We start from the raw sequence: 18,523 nt of genomic DNA, 5'->3' as shown, positions 1-18,523 counted from the left end.
TTTCAGAGATGATATAGTGCATAACTGAACCCCACTTTTAGGACTTGTGTACCTTTGAAATCAGTCTACAGCTGCTCAGATCTCTTAATTAGCTCTAATTTTGTATCTCCATTATAAGACAGTTAATTTTAAGCGAGAAGAGAAACTTCTGACTTTAACTAGTAATTTGGTGAACGTATTTTAATTTTTTCGGAATGTCTTTATTTATGGATCACAGAACTAATAATATTAGTTCATGCATTTGATTGGTTGGTTGGTTGCTTTTTTTCATTCTCGGCCTCATTTGAAATGACGCTGTGACTTAGAAGACATTGCAGCCGCGGTCCAAATAGGTGGCAAGGGCCTGGAATATGGTGCTGTGTTTCTTCTAGGTCCCCCCCCCCCCCCCCATCTGAGATGTTTTATTTTAAATGGCTGAATTCCTATGGAAGCCCTTAAGGCTGTTTCACACTTATCTGCTTTTAATACCATGACTGTTCTTTTGTCTTCTGTAGAAATTCCTCATTTTAGGATTCCCAGGATAGAGAGGTAGCATTAACAACTTATTGTCGACATATATATCAATATCACATTTAGGCCTGTTTTATACTCTGTGAGTTTTCATAGTCATCACACCCTTAATAATCTGTTATGTATGATACCAAAAAAGGATGTGTATTTTGCAAAAAAAAAAAAATTCTATTGCTCTGTGACCTTGGATGTGTGATCTGGAGTATAGTTTAGTTCCTAAAATATTCCTTCAATATGAAATACAACTTTCACTCAACATACTCTTACCAGTGTCACAAAAAAAATTTAATTGTAATCAGCAGTCTGATGTGAACATTGCTTAATCTCAGAAAATTTTATTTATTACTGAACTCTAGCCATTAGGCTGTCTTTAGAATCTGTGAAGTGAGTCTGTCTTAACCATGAGGCATGCCAGTACAAGACTTTCTTGGTATTTCAATAATTAAACTCCTTGGGATGGAATCCAAGGCGAGCCTTTTTTATATATGTGTGTATGAGTTTTTTTGATGTACAAGAAGGGCCTTAGAGCACAAACACTTTATGAAACTATATAAAAGTTCCTGGTTATTTAAAGTTAAAAAATTTTAAACCTCTTTTCCCTTAGCCTTTGCTTTCAACTTCAGCACTGAACCCCATAAATATTCAGTTGCACGTTCAAACTTAGTAAATGAAAATCCCTGAAACACTTAAAGCTCTGTTTATAGTATAGTCAATTTCCTTTTTAAAACAATACATAAAGTGACAAGTTTAGGAAGATTGCAGTCAGAACAAGCAAAATCTTTCTAGATATTTAATTTTAGAGGTTCTGCTATACTTTAAAAACCTTTCCATTAGGGATTAGGTTCCCTTTCCATGCCCTCATATTCAGATATGCATTTTCTGTTACAGTTTGAAAATCAAATAATTTATTTCACTTTGGTATGCTATTTTTTTCTCACTTGGCCCTTTCTTTTCTTCTCTACTTCCCTTCCTTTTAGGATAAGATCTTTAGAATGTTTCTTTCACTCAGTCCTCTTCTCTCTCTCTGAGACTTTTATTTATCACCATTCTGTCCTCACTCCCCAAACCTGGTGTTTTGCTGAAATGGTTTAATATTTTTTTGCCACTCAATCAGATTCAATTATCTGTATCACTGTTTCTTCTCCCTTTTACTGTTTCCCATTTTAATGTGTCTGTTCTAGTTCATTTGTTATTTGGCTGATATTTTCTTGAGTAGTTTGTTCAGACAAGTTCTATGAATGATATACTTTGATTTCTTGCAAATACTCAATGCTATTTTTTCCTTTTCTTTGTAGGTAATTTGTTCTTTCTGAATGCTTGTATGATTTTCTGTTTATACTTAGTTATGTGTATTTTGTCATCAGATCTTCACCTGGAGCTCAGCGACTTTCAGTCTCCAGATTCAAGTCTTCATGTTAGGAAAGATTTTTTATTGTTTTCTATTACTAATTTATTACCTCTTCTTTTTTTTTCTCTTTTAAAATGGAGATACTGGGGACTGAACCCAGGACCTCATGCATGCTAACTAATTAAGCATGTGCTCGACCACTGAGCTATACCCCTGCCCCCATTTATTACCTCTTCTGTCTGTAATAATTTTCTCTTTGTGGAATCTATTTATTGCATACTTGGTCTCCTTAATCTGTCCTTTCAGGATGTATTTATCTTTACATTTTGATTTTGTGATTTGAGGTATTTCTTGTACTTGTTCTTCTGGCTACTTATTTCAACTTTTTCTTGAATCTTTCAGATTCAGTTTGAGTAGAGAATAATTTTTAGCATTCTTCTCCACATACAGATATAACATATATACAGACATATACTATTTCAATAATAATAAATTTAGGTTACTGTCTTTCTTCCGTTTTGCCGCTTGGTTCATTCCATGTACAAGTTCTGTCTGTTCTGACTGAACAGGATTCAAGCCTTCACCTGCAGGGCTTCCTGCCGCCCATCGTTCCCTCCTCTCCGCCTGTGTTTTCTCTCGCTGTGCTGTGATGTGTATGGCTTCTGCCTGGCTTCTCTTAGGTGCAGACACCCAGGTGAGGAACTCTCGTCCTTCTGATTGATTGTTAAATTTATTTACAGAGCAATTTTCCAGTTTTTATTAATTCCTTGGGGGCAAGTACCTCCTTTGTTGTGGTGAGAAGTGGGAGTGTAGCCTCCTTGAACCTCTGTTTTTCTCTGATGGTTTCCCAGTCTGCGTGAGCTCACTTGGTTTTCGTCTTCCAGAAGTTGATGAAGATTTCTGGCCTGCTGGTTTCACCTATATTATTCTGTTAAGGATTTGTTTCCTTTTATTTGGTTTCCTGCCTTTTCAGTGACTTGGAGAAGGAGAACTCTGTTTTTCAACATGTACGCAGTCTTGAATTGGAAGTCCACTGGTAGTTTTTTTCATGGCTTTTGAGAGGAAACTTCTGAAGGGAGCATTCAGTGAGGCAGAATATTGATGTCTTTCATCCTGTCTAGTGGGCTCTAGAGAAGAGACTGGCTTGTTTCAGTGTCCTCTTAAGGCTGGAAAGTGGGATCTTCCAGGAGAAAATGGTCTGTCATATCTGGAGTGACTGAGATGTATTAATGCATTTCAGTTTTACTGTCTGCAAAACAGGGCTAATAATAGTGCATCAAACAGTAACCAGTTAGAAAATGAAGAAAAGGGGCCCCTTTTAACAGCAGTGAAAAAGATAAAATACTCAGAAATAAACTTAATAAGGAATTCTAAGACTTATATAAAGAAAATTTAAGATATTGAAGGGCAAAAAAGATGTTTGGAACAAATGAAAAGATATACCTTGTTCATAACAGAATATTCAACATCATAGAGATGTCAGTTTATTATAAATTTAATGGGATAATAAGAATGCTTTTAAAAAACCTAGATAAAGTGATCTTGAAATAAACTGACCCTGGCTAAATAATTTAGCCAAGAAACTTTGGCGGAAAGAAAAAAGCAAAGATGTTGGATAGAGGATTAGTGCAACTAGACATTATACTATAATGTCTCAATAATTAAAACCTTGTGGTATTGCTATAAATAGAAGGCAGAATGGGGTAAAATGGAAAGCCTCGACATATACCCTAATGCATAAGAAGCTACGATAAAGATGGCTTCTTAACAACCAACGGGGACATTGCGTACTGTTCAGTAAATACTTTGGGGGAAACTGGATACACATCTGTGGAAAATAAAGAAAATTAGATACCCACCTCATACCAAGGATGAATTCCAAATGATCAAAGATAAAATGTATTAAATGAAACCATGAAAAATTTAAAGGAAAACATGGGAATATTAAAAAAAATGTTTTGGATCAGGAAAGGCATTTTGAAACTATGAAAATGCAAAACTCATAAAGGGAGGGGTTGTGAAATTCAACTGCATAAAGTTCGAAACATCTGCATTACAGAAAACAAAGCAAGGACAAATGACAGCCTGGGGAAAGTACTTGGATTCATACTACAAATGAAGGCCTAATCTCTTTAATAAATAAATGACTAAAAGTAGAAAAGAAAAAGACCAACAACCCAACAGAAAAAATGGGCTACTGTATGGAAAGAATATTTCACATTGTTGAGTGTTTGCCTTTCAGATATACCTGGACATGTGTAGAAATGACATACTCACAACCTTGTAGCATTGTTTGTAATAGCAAAAGGTTGGAAATAATTCAAGAATTCATTAATAGGGAATTGGTTAAATAAATTATGGAATATCCACACGGAGGATTATTACATAGTTGTAAAAAAAGTGAAGAAGGTCTTTATATACTGATATGGGAAGTTCTCCAGGAAGTATTAGAGAACTACACAACAGTGTGTAACCATGGTACTTCCTATGTGAAACGTGGGGTGGAACTGGAGGAGTAAAACTCTTCTCTCAATTTCCTACACAAAGAGTAGTATATTTACACACTGCTTTTATACTTTGCTTTTGATAGATATATTCTTTAATATCTATGAAAAATTCTACATGTGAGTGTATATATATATTCATAAAACCTGGAAGAATATATAAAGTGAAATGTTTAATGGGTGGGCATTAGGCAGATGGAGACGAGGATGGGAGGGAGATTCTTCATTGTATACCTTTTTATACTTTTTCGGATTTTGCATGATGAAATTATAATACCCGCTAAGAATTAGAGTGTATCAGGCATTTCAGTTGGGAGGAACCAAAACTCAATTTCACTTCCTCCAGGATACCTCTATTCTGCTTTCATAGCCAGCACAGGTGACCCCAGTAATGTTAGAATTTCAGTTTGTTTATTTTCGAAGAATTCTAGGAATATTAGATTTATGTAAGCACTTAATAGCCCCTATAAACCAACCAGAACAGAACTCCTATATTTTAAGGGGCTTTATAATCTAGTTTTTAATATCCTCGGTAGGATATACTTTAATATCCTTCCTGAAGGTAGGAAAATATATCACTCCCTATGGTGATATATCACTTACAGACACACACAGATACCTTGTAGCTTCAGTTTTACGGCTTAAACAGAGAACATCAAACTCACCACATCAGGTATATGTCAGCTGTTCTCTTCAGTGAAATTTAAATATATTCTTTCACAAACAGATAGGCATAAATTGACTAACAAACCAAATTCTTTGTTGTCTCTGACAGAATAGATGCGTGTCTCTTATCTGTCACATACCACCACGTGGTCAGACCATAAGAACACCTCCCAGTCATTTCCCATACCAATGGGGACAAGTGTCACAGAACCAGGACCCAGCTGGGCAAAGAACCAGAAATAAACAAAGATTGGGAGAATAAAAAGGAAAAGGTAAAGTTCTGTTGCTGCTTGGAATTTACTCCAGGGATCAAGAAAAGATGTGCCCAGGAGTAAGCAGTGCCTTGGATACACTTCTCAGGCAGGGTGTCACTTGAACTTCTCTGAAATTTTAACTCTGTCAAGTATAGTATTTTGCATTATGAACAAGAATCTCACAAAATAGAAGGTGTGTCAAAGATTCAAATAATTTTTTACTAAGCAGAGCAGCAAGATGGTAAGGCTAGTTCCCACAATTAGAAGAAAGTGTTGTTTTCTCTTTTCCTTTCGATTGAAAATATCCAGGTTCAAGTCTGCAGATGTTTAACAGAAAACTCTTGTAAGTAGAGCATTAGATTCTTCCAGTTTTATGGTTGGTAATCTTAACACCGTTTTTCCTGTTAGAAATGAAACTATAATCATTTTGAGGGTAAAATTTGTCCATGATTTTAAAAGTATGGAACAAAATAGTCAATTAAATAAATGGATATTAAGTTTTTATGGAGTTGATTCATTGGTACATGACACAAAATGTATATAAACGTAATTTTTATACTTTTGTAGAACATTTGCCAATAAATTTTTATTTTATACTTTTATTCAAGTATAATTTGTATATAAAGTCTATAAATCATAAGAATATAGCTTGAAGAATTTATATAAATGTATACATTCATATAATCACAGCACAATCAAGATATAAATTGTTCTCAGCCCCTTACAAGACCCTTGCCCTACTAGTTAGTACCTCTCCCAGAGGTAACCATTCTGACTTCTTGGTGGTTTCTCATTTTATTAATCTTTCAAAGAACCAACTTTTGGCTTTGATTTTCTGTGTTATACACCTTTCTATTTCATTGATTTCTTTATTAAATTTATTTTCTTTCTTTACTTGGATTAATTTTCTATTCTTTCTCTAGATTTTTGTGATGGAAGATTAGATAATTTATTTTCCAACTTGTCTTATTTCCAGTAATATACATTTAGGGGTCTGAATTTTACTGATTCAGTTGTAACCCACACATTTTAATGTGCTGTATTTTTGTTATTCAGATCTAAGTATTTTCCAATTTTCATTGTGATTTTGCGAATTTGATTCATGAGTTATTCAGAATTGTGTTTTAAAATTTCCAAACATTTGGGAGAATTTTTAGTTACCTTTCATTAATTGACTTTTAGTGTAATTCTGTGGTGGTCACAGAATACTTTGTCCATGATTTAAATTTTTTGTATTTATTGAGACTTGCTTCATGGTCTATCATGGTCTCTTGGAAAATGTTTCATATACACTTGAAAAGAATATACATTCTGTAGTTGTTGGGTTTAATGTTCTAGTTCATCCTGGAAAATTGTGTTGTTCAGATCACCTGTTTACGTGGGATTTTTAAATCTGCTTATTCTGCCAGTTACTGAGAAATGTTTGTTAAAATATACAATTGTAATTGTGGACTTACCTATTTTCCTTTTTGGTCTTTCAGGCTTTGCTTTATGTATTTTGAAGCTGTGTTATTTGTTGCATGTGGGTTTTATTGTTATTTTACTCTGTTGATTTGCCACTTTTATCATCATGAAATGTCCCCCTTTATATATTTTAATTGGAATTTTTAGTCTATTTAGTTTTTGACTAAGATATAATTTATATACCATAAAATTCACTCCTTTGAAGTGTACAATAAGTGGTTTTTAGTATACTCTCAAACTTGTACAACCACCACCACTACCTAATTCTTGAACATTTCAGAAAGAAATCTCTTACTCAATGGCAGTAGCTCTATGTGCTCCTCTCCCAAGCCCCTGGCAACCACCAGTATACTTTCTGTCTCTGTGAATTTGACTATTCTGGACACTTTGTATATATGGAATCTGACTTCTTGTGTCTGACTTCTTTCATTTAGCATAATGTTTTTACATTATGTTCATTACATTATGTTCATCCATGTGGTAGCATGAAGCACTTCATTCTTTTTTTTTTTTTTTAATGACTGAGTAATATTTTATTGTATGGATCTGCTACATTTTTTGGTTCATTTTTCAGTTGATGGTTGTTTCTACTTTTTGGCTATTATGAATAATATTGGTATGCATATTCATGTATAATTTCTTGGTGGGCGTATGTTTTATTTCTCTTGGTTAAATACCTAGGAGTAGAATTGTTGAATTCTGTTTAACATTTTGAGAAACTGCCAGACTGTGCTCTACAGTGAGTGCACCATTTCTTTGAATCGTGGTCATTGGAAAGCTCTCCTAGAAATGGGAATTCTGATCATACTCTCTGATGTTTGGTCTCTAGGAAGATGAAGTCCTCGGTGCATTCTGAAGAGGATGATTTTGTTCCAGAACTACACAGAAACGTTCACCCTCGAGAGCGGCCTGATTGGGAAGAGACACTTAGTGCAATGGTAAGTCAGTTTTATGCATATGTATATACTCTGTCACTTGGTGGTGTGTGCCATTGTGGGAGATTAGTGCAGAGGTGGTGGGTTACAAAGTGGTGGGTTAGATTGTGAAAGGGTGGTTGCTAGTTACGCAAGATGGTCGCAGATGGCCTCTGGAAGAAGTTGAGGACTGTGCAGACACCTGAAGGAGGTGAGAGAGTGCATTTATCTGGGAACAGATCATTTCAGGCAATGGAAGAACAAGTTAAAGGCTGTGGCATAGAATTAAACAGCAAGTTGGAAGAAACACAAATAGGACCTGTGGCTGAAATTGAGCTGGGTAGAAGTAGGAGGTGAGGTCAGAGAAGTGGTTTCTCTTAGTTTATTAAAAGGATTTTGGTTTTTTATGCTGAGTGAGCTGGGAAACCATTAGAATTTTTTTGGCCAAGAAGTGACATGATCTGGTTTAAAATTTTAGAGGAAGTCTCTGGTTGCTTGTGAGGACGTGATCTGGTTTAAAATTTTAGAGAGAGTCTCTGGTTGCTTGTGAAGAGGCTAACAAGGGAGGCAGAAGAGGAAATAGGAGGCCAGTTAGAAGGTTATTATAAAAAATGAACAGTGATGGTAGCTTGAACCAGAATGTGTTAGATGTGGTAAACAATGGTTAGATTCTGGTTTATAGATAAAGCCAACTGTTTTTGCTGATGAGTGGTACATAGAGAGTGACATAAAGAGATGTCAAGAATGACTTCAAGTTTTTTGATTTGATCAACCTGAAGAATATAGTTAGCATTTACTGAGATACTGGAAAAGCAGTTTTTGTTGGGAGTTAGGTGGAAAATTACTATGTAGTGTAGTTTTACCACATAAGCTTGAGATATCCGTTTAATCTGTTATAGCTTTTAAAAATTCAGATCTATTAATAAGAACAGTAAAATTCATTCTGTTGGAGAATAACATTTTACTTAATTGTAATTAAGTGTTGCTTATCAAAATTGAATGCAAGTGTTCATCTGTCAAAGCAGATTTGTAGTGAGATTTTACATATTCCTTGTTTAAAAATGCTTTTTCACTCAGGTACTGCCAAATAGTGACACCAGTTCATGCATATATTATTTTAATTGAGCATATTCATTGCTTAGAAGGCCTTTTTAGAATTCTTTAGATTCTTCTATTGCTGTTTTTCTATTAGCATAACATTACATTGCAAACTTCTACTCCATGGAGATGTGAACTAGTCCAGTCAAAGACAAAGAAGCCCCACACCCCTATTGAATCAAGTAGTCCCTGGAGGTGCCAGCATTCCATTGAAAGGATATTCAGTAATCTCTTTTGTCCATTTAAACATCTTTCACAGTTTTACCTATATTTTGATAACTTGCAGTAAGTCTACATTGAATTTATTGAATGGAAAGAAAGGTGATACTTGCTATATAGTGGTTTGTTTCCTCTGTATTAAAATGTCACATGCTATATACATAGAAAGTTCTGAATTCTCTTTGCTGAGGTTCACATTGATTTGTCTACGGAAATTACCATTTATAGCATATGTTTTAGCATCTTATTATGTTGGTACTCAATTTTTTTATGTATCAGTTTTTTGAAGGTAAATACTATAATTCTATTTAAAAAATCATTAAACTCAATAAATAGTACATTATTAGATTGCAAAAAGTGTACATCAATGATGAAAAGGAATAAATGAGATTAGAGCTCCATTTTACTATACTTTCTCTAGAAAATTACACTGATTTTAATGAGGAAGTAAGAGTAAAGGAAGTTTGGGACCTTTTTCTCTATTAATAATAATCTATGTGAAGTATCATGTTGAGAATGAAGTTTATTATTAAGATAAACCCTTAGAAAATGCTTCTCCAAAACAATTCCATTGATTTAATTTTCAGTAGCTTTATAAATAAGAGTTTAAATGTTGAATTTATATTGATTTGTGTGGTGTGACCAGAAAATTAGATTTTTAATGCATATCTAAAAGAAAGCAGGAAATTTCTGAATTGTTAAGAATTTAAAAAATTTTATAAAGTCATTTTTTAATTGAGATATAATTGATGTATAACATATTAGTTTCAGGTGTAGAATATAATGTTTCAGTGTATGTGTGTATTGTGAAATGGTCACGACAATAAGTCTAGTTAACATTCCTCACTATTGCCTGCTTTCTTTTTTGTTAATTGAAGTGTAATTGACTTACAATATTATGTTAGTTTCACAGTGATTTGACACTTTTATACATTATGAAGTGAACACCATGATAAGTCTAGTTACCATCTGTCACCATGCAAAGTTATTAACTATAGTCCCCATTCTGTACATTACATCCTTGTGACTTATTTTATAAGACTGTACCTCTGAATCACCTTTACCTATTTCGCTTATCCCCTGACCCCTCTCTCCTCTGGTGACCACCAGATCTTTTTATGTTTGTTTTGTTTTTTAGATTCCACATGTAAGTGAAATCACACAGTATTTGTCTCTTTGACTTGTTTCACTTAGCATAATACCCTCAGTGTCCATTCATGTTGTTGCAAATGGCAAGATTTCATTCTTTTTAATGAATGAGTAATATTCTATTGTGTGTATGTGTGTGTTCTTTATCCATTCATCTATGGATAGACACTTAGGTTGCTTTTATAGCTTGTAAACAGTGCTGCAGTGAGCATAGGGATACATATATCTTTTCGAGTTATCTGTGTTTTCTTCGGATAAACACCCAGAAGTAGAATTGCTGGAAGTTTTATTTTTTGAGGAACTGCCATTACTGTTCTCCATAGTGGCTGCGACAGTTTACATTCCCACCAACAGTGCGTGAGGGTTCCCTCTCCTCCACATGCATGCCAACTCTTGTTATTTCCTGTCTAATGCCTGCTTTCTAAAGAGGAATGGGGACCGGTGGAGCAGCTGGACTTTCCTTCCTGAATAGTTTTGAGGAAGCGGTAATTTTGGAAGAGGTGTGTATTTTGATTTTTGCTCTTCAGATTGATAGGTGTCCACCGTGTGTGGTACTGAGACTGGTTTCTTTTACCCATCAAGCTAGAAAAAAATTGCAATTTGAATAAAAGAAAAAAAGTCATTGTAAATGCGCCTTAAATGGGTATCTTTGGCTCTTTAATTATCATTATATTATGTGTGATACTTAGGTATTTATTTTTGACCGATGGATAGATTTTGGTTCTCTGAATTAAATTCAGAGAAGCTGATGATGTTCATCGTTTCAGCCTTTGAAAGCTGAATGTTTTATTTAGTGTTGCTTTGTGAACAATCACAATTGCAACCATTGATTAATATGCAAAGCTCAGGTTTTGAACTTCTGCCAGTATATTCAACAGCTCTTCCATGAACAGCTCCAAGCTCACCCCATTTCATGGTGCATCCTGCTCTGGCTGAAGATTGTGGGAATTCTCTGACATAGATCAAGTGGTATTAATTGTTGAAGATAATTAATGTACTACTGAGAGTTCTGGGATGTATTTTAGGTTGAATTGTATGAAACTGTTAATTTTATTGGTTAAAAAGGATTGAAAACTGGCAGTTTCATAAGGTTAAGCCTAAAATCTTTTGAGCTGCTGAACTGATCTTAAACCCAGCATTTTATTGTTAGTTATTAAGCTGAAAACTACATTCCAAATATTGTGCTGTTGAAGGCTTTTAGTGAGCTGGGTGCTACTTTTACTGATAAGATTTGATATATAGCTTTAAAAATATTCAAGGAGAAAAGTACTTATAACATGTGTAGTCAGGGGAATAATGATTCTTGTAGATCTCAACTGGAGTGTCATGGAGAGTCTAGAATCTTGCTATTTCTTTAATAGAAAATTTCCAATTATGTGTCTCATTTATGATTCTTTTTTCCCCTCCTACCTTTTTCTTTTTTTCTTTATTTTTTTTAAACATTTTTTTATTGAGTTGTAGTCATTTTACAATGTTGTGTCAAATTCCAATGTAGAGCACAATTTTTCAGTTATACATGAACATACATATATTCATTGTCACTGTAGTTTACTCCAAGGCTGATTTGTTGGCTACTGGTATGCTTTGTGAATTATCTGTGTACTTAAATCTACCTGCCTGCTTCTTTGACTCTTATTTTTGTCTTTTGTCACTTGTGTATTACAAGTTCTAGATAACAGTTTTCTTCACTTATTTCCTCCAATATGTTATGTAATATGTAACATTAAGGGCATTTTGTTGTATCAAAATTCCTTTGAAAATATTCACACGATAACTCAGTTAATTGAATTTCTTTGTGATAGACTTATTCTTTAAGGATCATTTTAGTGATATTGTTGTTCAACATAATACACTATAGATTTAAATAAATTTAGCTTTTCTGTGATAGTGGGATGATTATTGTTAACTTTTCCCCCATTGTCTTTTATTCCTCTGTAAGAAAGGGAACAATACTTAGACCAATTAAAATTTAAAGGCTTCTATAAACATGTTACATATCAGAGATTTGTTGCATCTATTTCCTATGGTTAGGCTGTAGTTGAGTACAGAAATTAACAGTCCTGTTTGCCTTTCTTGACAGAACAAATTTTGTATTTAAATCTTGTTTTTTTCAGTTGCTACGTGCATATGTATATGCATGCAGCCTGACCTGCATAGAGATAGCTCCTAAATTTTTTTTCTTGTTTAAGAGGCCAAAGATTTTTTTCCCATTACTAGTATATATTAAGCAGAAATGTTATTTTTCGTTTTCATTATCAAGAAATATTATTTATAAAAATAGCTATAAATTAAGGGGTGTAGTGCTCTTTCTCAAATTCTGTTTATAAATAGTAAAGAGAATATAATAAATATGATTTGAGTCTATTAAAAGAAAAAAAGGTGAAAAGTGGCAGAAAGTTACCATCTCTTTCCTCTGACTTATTTTCAAATCTTTTTGCTAGCCTTGTACATAAAGAAAATTTTGATCAGACTCCTTTCCCCATGCAAATTGTGTTGGGGATTTTTGTTCCTTGAAGAAAAGAACACTTTAACAGTGGTGTATTCTTGGTCTGACTGCATTTTGCTGCCCTTTGTGAATGCTCATTCAGTGGTGTTATTGCTGATTTTCTGTCACAATTTTGGACCTGCCTTTATGGTTCTTAGGTGTTAGCCGCTAACTGTGATTAGCTTGCCTTTATTCACAGTACAAATTTAATATTACAATCTTATTTATTCAGTTGATTCTGTGTGTGTGTATATATGTATATGGATGTTATCTGGTAGCTGCTGCTCCATTTCAAAATATGAGGGCATTTTATATAAAATAACCTGTGTTTTAAATGACTGGTATTGTATGATACGTAAACACAGTTCTGTCTTCATTGTTCAGGAATGAATGTTGTGGGTCTGGGGTTGGGATTTCCTACCCCTTCTGCTTTGTTCTCTGTTGCAGGAGGCAGAGCCCTGCAAACTGCATTTCCTATACTCCCTTGCCAGCAGTCTTCTGACAAGTGGGAGGCACTGGTAGCAGATTGGAGGGCAGGAAAAGGCGAGACGGCAGGTTATTTCTCCCTCTCTTTTTATGCTTTGAGAGGCATCTCCACTGTGGTTCTAGCTCCCACCAGGTAACTCATAATTTGACTCAGTGACTAATGAAAAATTCATTTTGTTACCATACACTGGTACATCCCATCATAAACATGTTTTTATTCTTATTCTTTCTCAATGACAGTTTCCAGATATGAATACCTAATTTTGCCCATTGGAGTTACACAGACTATCTAATCTCATTTATTTGTGACATGTCATGAATTTGTAAATGGTTGCTGTAGGATAGGTAACATACAGAGGTGGAAGAAGCTACTAGCTTCTTGTGTTCTCTCTTTTTCAGTAGAGCCTTCCTCTTTGATAAAAATAAACATGCTTATATAGAAAAAGCCAAAAAGTGGTGGAAAAAAAGACTCACCAATAATCCAGTTTTCCACAGTGGTGAGGTTATTTTGGTATATTTTCTTCATGATTTCTTTTAATGCAAAGAGTTTTAAATTTAAGATCCATATAAGCATGATTTTTTAATGTAAATTTCCCCAAATAACTAGTTTCAAAGAATATTGCTTTGTTGATATATTTTGCTTTCTCATCATGTCTGTAAATATGATTTTATGATTGTAAACCGTATACGATTTTATGTTCCTTTTTTCCCCTTCATTTAGTAGAAACTTTCTACCTTATTATTAAGGTGCTGCAATAAAGAGAAAATTGAACAGCCCCCCATTTTAAATTATGGGAAGTGTCATAGGTCAAGGAGTTGCCCGGTTTCCTGGAGGGAAGAGGTCTCTGGAAGAGCCTGGCTGATGGACACAGTGTAGGGGGCACCTGTGAAGGGGGAATAAAAAACATTGCCATGGAGGGGGTTGCAAGCTGCAAAATGAGCTGCAGAATGGGATGTGGAACATACTGTAGTGTGCACACTGAAAATACAGGGTTGCCAGGGAGAAGGGAGAGATTGCCGCTGCACTCATTCAGACCTGTGCCCCTCCCACCTGTTACCTGCCCCACCTGCGGAATCTGCACTTCCTGGGCTTGCCTTCATGTGAGCAGCATGGTCCTTTGAGGGATGCTTCGCAGAGCCTTGGGCAAGCAGTGAAGTTAGTGCATTCAGTGGAGCTCTGGGAGTTCTGGAAGGCAAGAGCTTCTGAGGCTTTGTATCACAGTCCTGGGAAGAGAGTTTTAATTGCTTGAGAGATAAAGGAGCACTTAAAGCCCAAGATGACTCAGGAATTTCTAGGGTCTTAAATATTCACGTTGTTAGTATTCATTTTCTGTTGCTGTGTAAGAAATTTAGGAGCTAAAAACAATACCACGTATTATCTTACAGTTCTGTAGGTTGGAAGTCTGGGCAAGCTGAATTGGGTTCTCTGCTCAGGGTCTCATAAAGCTGAATTGAAGTGGCTGCTAGGTTGGGCTCTCACATGAAGCCTGGAGAATCTGCTTCCCACATCGTTTAGTTGTGGGCAGTCTAGTTCCTTGTGGTTCCTTCTAGTTCCTAGGTCTGAGGGCCGGGTTTCCCTGCTGGCTGGGCAGCAGGAGTGGGGAGGGGTACTGCTCTCTGCTGGTGGAGGTGGTCTGAATTCCTTCTCGCTTGGCTCCCTCAGTCTTCAAAGCCAGCAGCTGTACCTCAAGTCCCTCTCATGCTTTGAATCTTTGACTTTCCCTTTTGCTACCAGTTGGAGAAAACTCTGGTTTTGCAGCAATCATGTGATTAGATCAGGCGCATCCAGATGACTTTTGTACTTTAAGATCAACTGACCGGAGACTCTAATTAATCTACAAAATCCCAGAATTGCCTCAGTTAATGTTTGAATAACCAGGAGGTGGGAATCTTGGCCAAGGGTGGGCTTGGGGGCCTTTTTAGAATTTTGCTTAACACAGTGTTATATAGTTTTTATTTGTTATTTATGCTTCCTAATATGTTTAACATATGTGATAACATTAGTTGATGAAAATTACAAATATTCAAGAATTTTAAAACCACTAATACTCCATAAAATCTATTGCTTGGGAGAAATGTGTGTATGCAGTGTGTTGCAATTGGTATTAAATAAGAACTCTTAATAAACAAATGTAGTGACTACATAATTCCCTATAATATAGAATATAGTTTTGATATTTCCGTAATTAGTAGGGCCTTGAGTTTGTTTTATATTCTTCACTTTGATGAGTATCTTTATGACGAATTTTGCCTTTTCTTTTTACTGTTATGAGGAATTACTTATCTAAAACGTGTGAGGATCCTTACGTTACTTCTCAAAATTTTTTTGTCAATTCATATTCTAAGGAATAATGCTTAGTGTCTTTCGTGTCATATATTTTCAATTTAAAATTTTTACTCTTTCATATTTTGATAGGAGGAAAGCTATTTCTCATTGTTGTAATTTCTCATTTAAAGAATTCTACTGTCTTTGAACTTTTCTTCTCTCATTTGCTTATATTAGATGTAGTAGATGTGATAGGAATTCAGTTTAATTTGACTATTGCAACTAATGCACTGTGGCAAGTTGCTGTTTCTTGGTTTGACTTTCCTGTTTGCAATGGAAGGGCTGAATGAGATTTCTTTTAGCTCTGTGAATGTATGTTAAACACCTTCCCATACTCTGTTTTTTTTCCCTAGTTAAAAATCTGCGATGCCCGTTCGCATTCTGCTGGTACCTGTTATAAGATGGACATCATAGTATTTGGAGAAGGTGGTCACTCATGTAGCCAGTACAGAAGGGGTGGGCCTTGTGTGTGGCTCATGTGGAAGTCGCCAGCTTTGTGGTTCTGGGTCAGAGCGTAGCATGTTACACTGCTGTTAAGTCACCTGACAATCGCCCGTTCAGCGTTAGAGTTTCCTGTGCACCTGGGATCAAGAGAACAGGCATTCGAAAGATGGTTTAAAAATCGGTACCAGTGACAGGAATGGTGAATACTTTCCGGGGTTAGAGAGCAGTGGAGCAGGCAGGATAAAACACTGCCAGTTCTTAGTTCTGCAGGTTTTCAGTATCAAATTATATTTTCCTGAAACGGATGATCTCTACCCTATGTGGTTTAACTGGTTCAGATTATGGAGAAACAAATACTTTCCTTGTTATAGATGCCACATGTTTTTCAGGCTGCGTTAGCTTTTACCAGTGAGGATATTCTTTGGCTTATATTTATTTAGCTTGTGGTAAACTCTAGGCCTTAGATTTCGTTACATGAATTCTTGTCAGATAAAGTGTGTTCCCTCATACTTATGTAATTGAGTTTTGAATATAAATTCAGGGCTTTTTTTAATCTTTGATGAACTTCGTAATCATTTCAGTTTGTTTTTGCAATGTATTAAAATAAAATCTGTGAATTCTGTCACTCAGGGTATTCATATCCCTTTAAGTTTTCTCCTGTCTGTAAATTTGATAAATATGTCATATATGTTTTTGTCTTTTATAAAAAATTTGAAAATTTAGGAACGAAACAGCCCTGTGATCTGCGACCTCCTTCCTATTGCACAGTAATTTGCAATATAATTTGACACTTAACATTCTTGAGTATTTCATCAACTCCAGATTTGTATAACTGTCTTAATATTGAATTGCCATTTAGAACTTTTATCCAGCGTGTATGACAGAAGACTCAGCCGTGTCCTGCTGTAATCAGGTTTCATCATGCCTTCTTTATCTGTCTGCTCTGTTGTTCTGGCAGCCTGTTTAAATACTGCCTCCTGCCCCCAAAGGAAACGAAAAGGGTTTCTGCTTAACTTCTTTTCTTTATATGTGTACGGGGTCTTACGCTGAAAACCTTGCATTCCTGGGGTAACTTCAGTTTGATTATGCTTTTTTTTTTGAAGTTAATACAATGATGGATTTGGTTCACTATTTTATGTACGGTATTTTTAAAAATTTGTGTTTCATAAATGAGATTGGCCTATAATTTTTCATTCTCTTGTTATTGTTTGTTTTTTTCCATTTAGTTTTTTTCTGAGGTATAACTCATGTAAAGACAAGTCACAAATCTTCATATAGAGCTTGATGAATTTTTGCTTATGTTTTTCCCATGTGACTGCCACTTAGATTTAAGAAAAATAAAATTTTCCTAAAATTCAGAAAGTCCTTCCTAGTCAGTACTTTTGCTACCAAAGTTAACCATTGTTTCTGTGCATAAAATTCTACAATATGTACTCTTTGTATCACCGTTCTGTTGTGTATGTAATAGAATCTCATTGTGGTTTTTATTTGTGATTCTATGTTGATGATTTATGTTTAGCACCATTTCATGTGCTTATTAGCCCTTGAGATGTCTTCTGTGATGTGTTCATTTACATACTGCATTTTTCTTCTGTTGGGTTGCCTGTCTTTTTTAAAACGGAATTTTAGAAGTTCTTGATAAATTATATATACTAGTCCTGTATCAGATAACTTGTATTTCCAATTTCTTCTTCCAGACTCTGATTTGCCTTTTCACATGCTTAATGGTATCATTTGATAAACAGAAATTCTTAGCTTGAGTCCAATTTATTAAAAATTTTTATTTTAATTATTCTTTTTTGCTTGTGTATTTTGTAGAAATTTTTGCCCATCTCAGTGTTATGAAGGTATTTTCTAGAATATGTTTACTTTTATGTTTGGGACTATGAGCTGTTTAAAATTGATTTTTGTGTGTGATGTGAGATATGGGGATCAACATTTTTTTTATCCATGTAGAAATCTGAGTGGCCTGGTACATTTATTAAAATGACTGTCTTTTTTCCTGACTTAATTTCACTTGTGACTTTGTCTTGAGTCAGATGACCATATTCTGGCTGCTGTTTGAATTCTCTCATGTGTTCTTCTGATCCGTTTTTCAGTTCTTGGGTAAATACTACGCTGTCTTGTTATTTTAATTTTATAGCAAATCTTGTTATCTGGTAGAGTAAGTATTCCAGCTTTGCTCTTCTTGGTCTTGGCACTTCTGTGTGCTTAGCATTTCCATATAAATCTTTAGAATTAGCTTGCCAATTTATACAGATAAATCAGTAGATAATTTTGAGGGTAACTGACACTTTGACAGTATTGTGCCTTCCAGTCTGTGCAGATCAGATGTGTATATGTATACATTCTGTTAATTTACATTTTCTTAAATTTTGAAAAATGTTTGTAGTTTTTAGCGTAGAAGTCTTTCATATATCTTACAGGGTGTATTCCTGGGTATTTGATGTTTTCTTCAATATTATTGCATAATTGTTTTAAAATTTTATTTCCTGGTTGTTTACTGCTAATATGTAGAAATGTAATTAATTTTTTGTGTATTTACTTCATACCCAGAGTCTTTGATATATTCTTTGGTTACCTGTAAGAGTTTTTAAATTCTTTTAGATTTTATATGTGCACAATCTTTTCTTTACTTTCCATATTGCTCTGGCTA

At 34.8% G+C, this 18,523-nt stretch overlaps 1 protein-coding gene across 4 annotated transcripts in view; it reads left to right on the top strand.

The window, feature by feature from the left end:
* ARHGAP32 (Rho GTPase activating protein 32) overlaps positions 1 to 18,523 on the top strand; it is a 174,967-nt gene that overhangs the window by 60,663 nt on the left and 95,781 nt on the right. For 3 of the 4 annotated variants that reach the window (XM_064482217.1, XM_064482216.1, XM_031443386.2), the window contains exon 2: positions 7,576 to 7,684. In XM_064482217.1, the coding sequence (XP_064338287.1) occupies positions 7,580 to 7,684 (105 nt within the window). In that variant the 5' untranslated portion in view covers positions 7,576 to 7,579. Of the gene's footprint in view, positions 1 to 7,575; positions 7,685 to 13,053; positions 13,231 to 18,523 lie in introns of those variants that run through there. The other variant, XM_064482218.1, reaches the window with a different exon arrangement.

The sequence above is a fragment of the Camelus dromedarius genome, chromosome 34 (assembly GCF_036321535.1).
Source record: "Camelus dromedarius isolate mCamDro1 chromosome 34, mCamDro1.pat, whole genome shotgun sequence".
In the NCBI taxonomy this organism is placed as follows: Eukaryota; Metazoa; Chordata; class Mammalia; order Artiodactyla; family Camelidae; genus Camelus; species Camelus dromedarius.
Note: the sequence above shows the minus strand (reverse complement) of the source record. Positions and strands in the feature narration are given on the sequence as shown.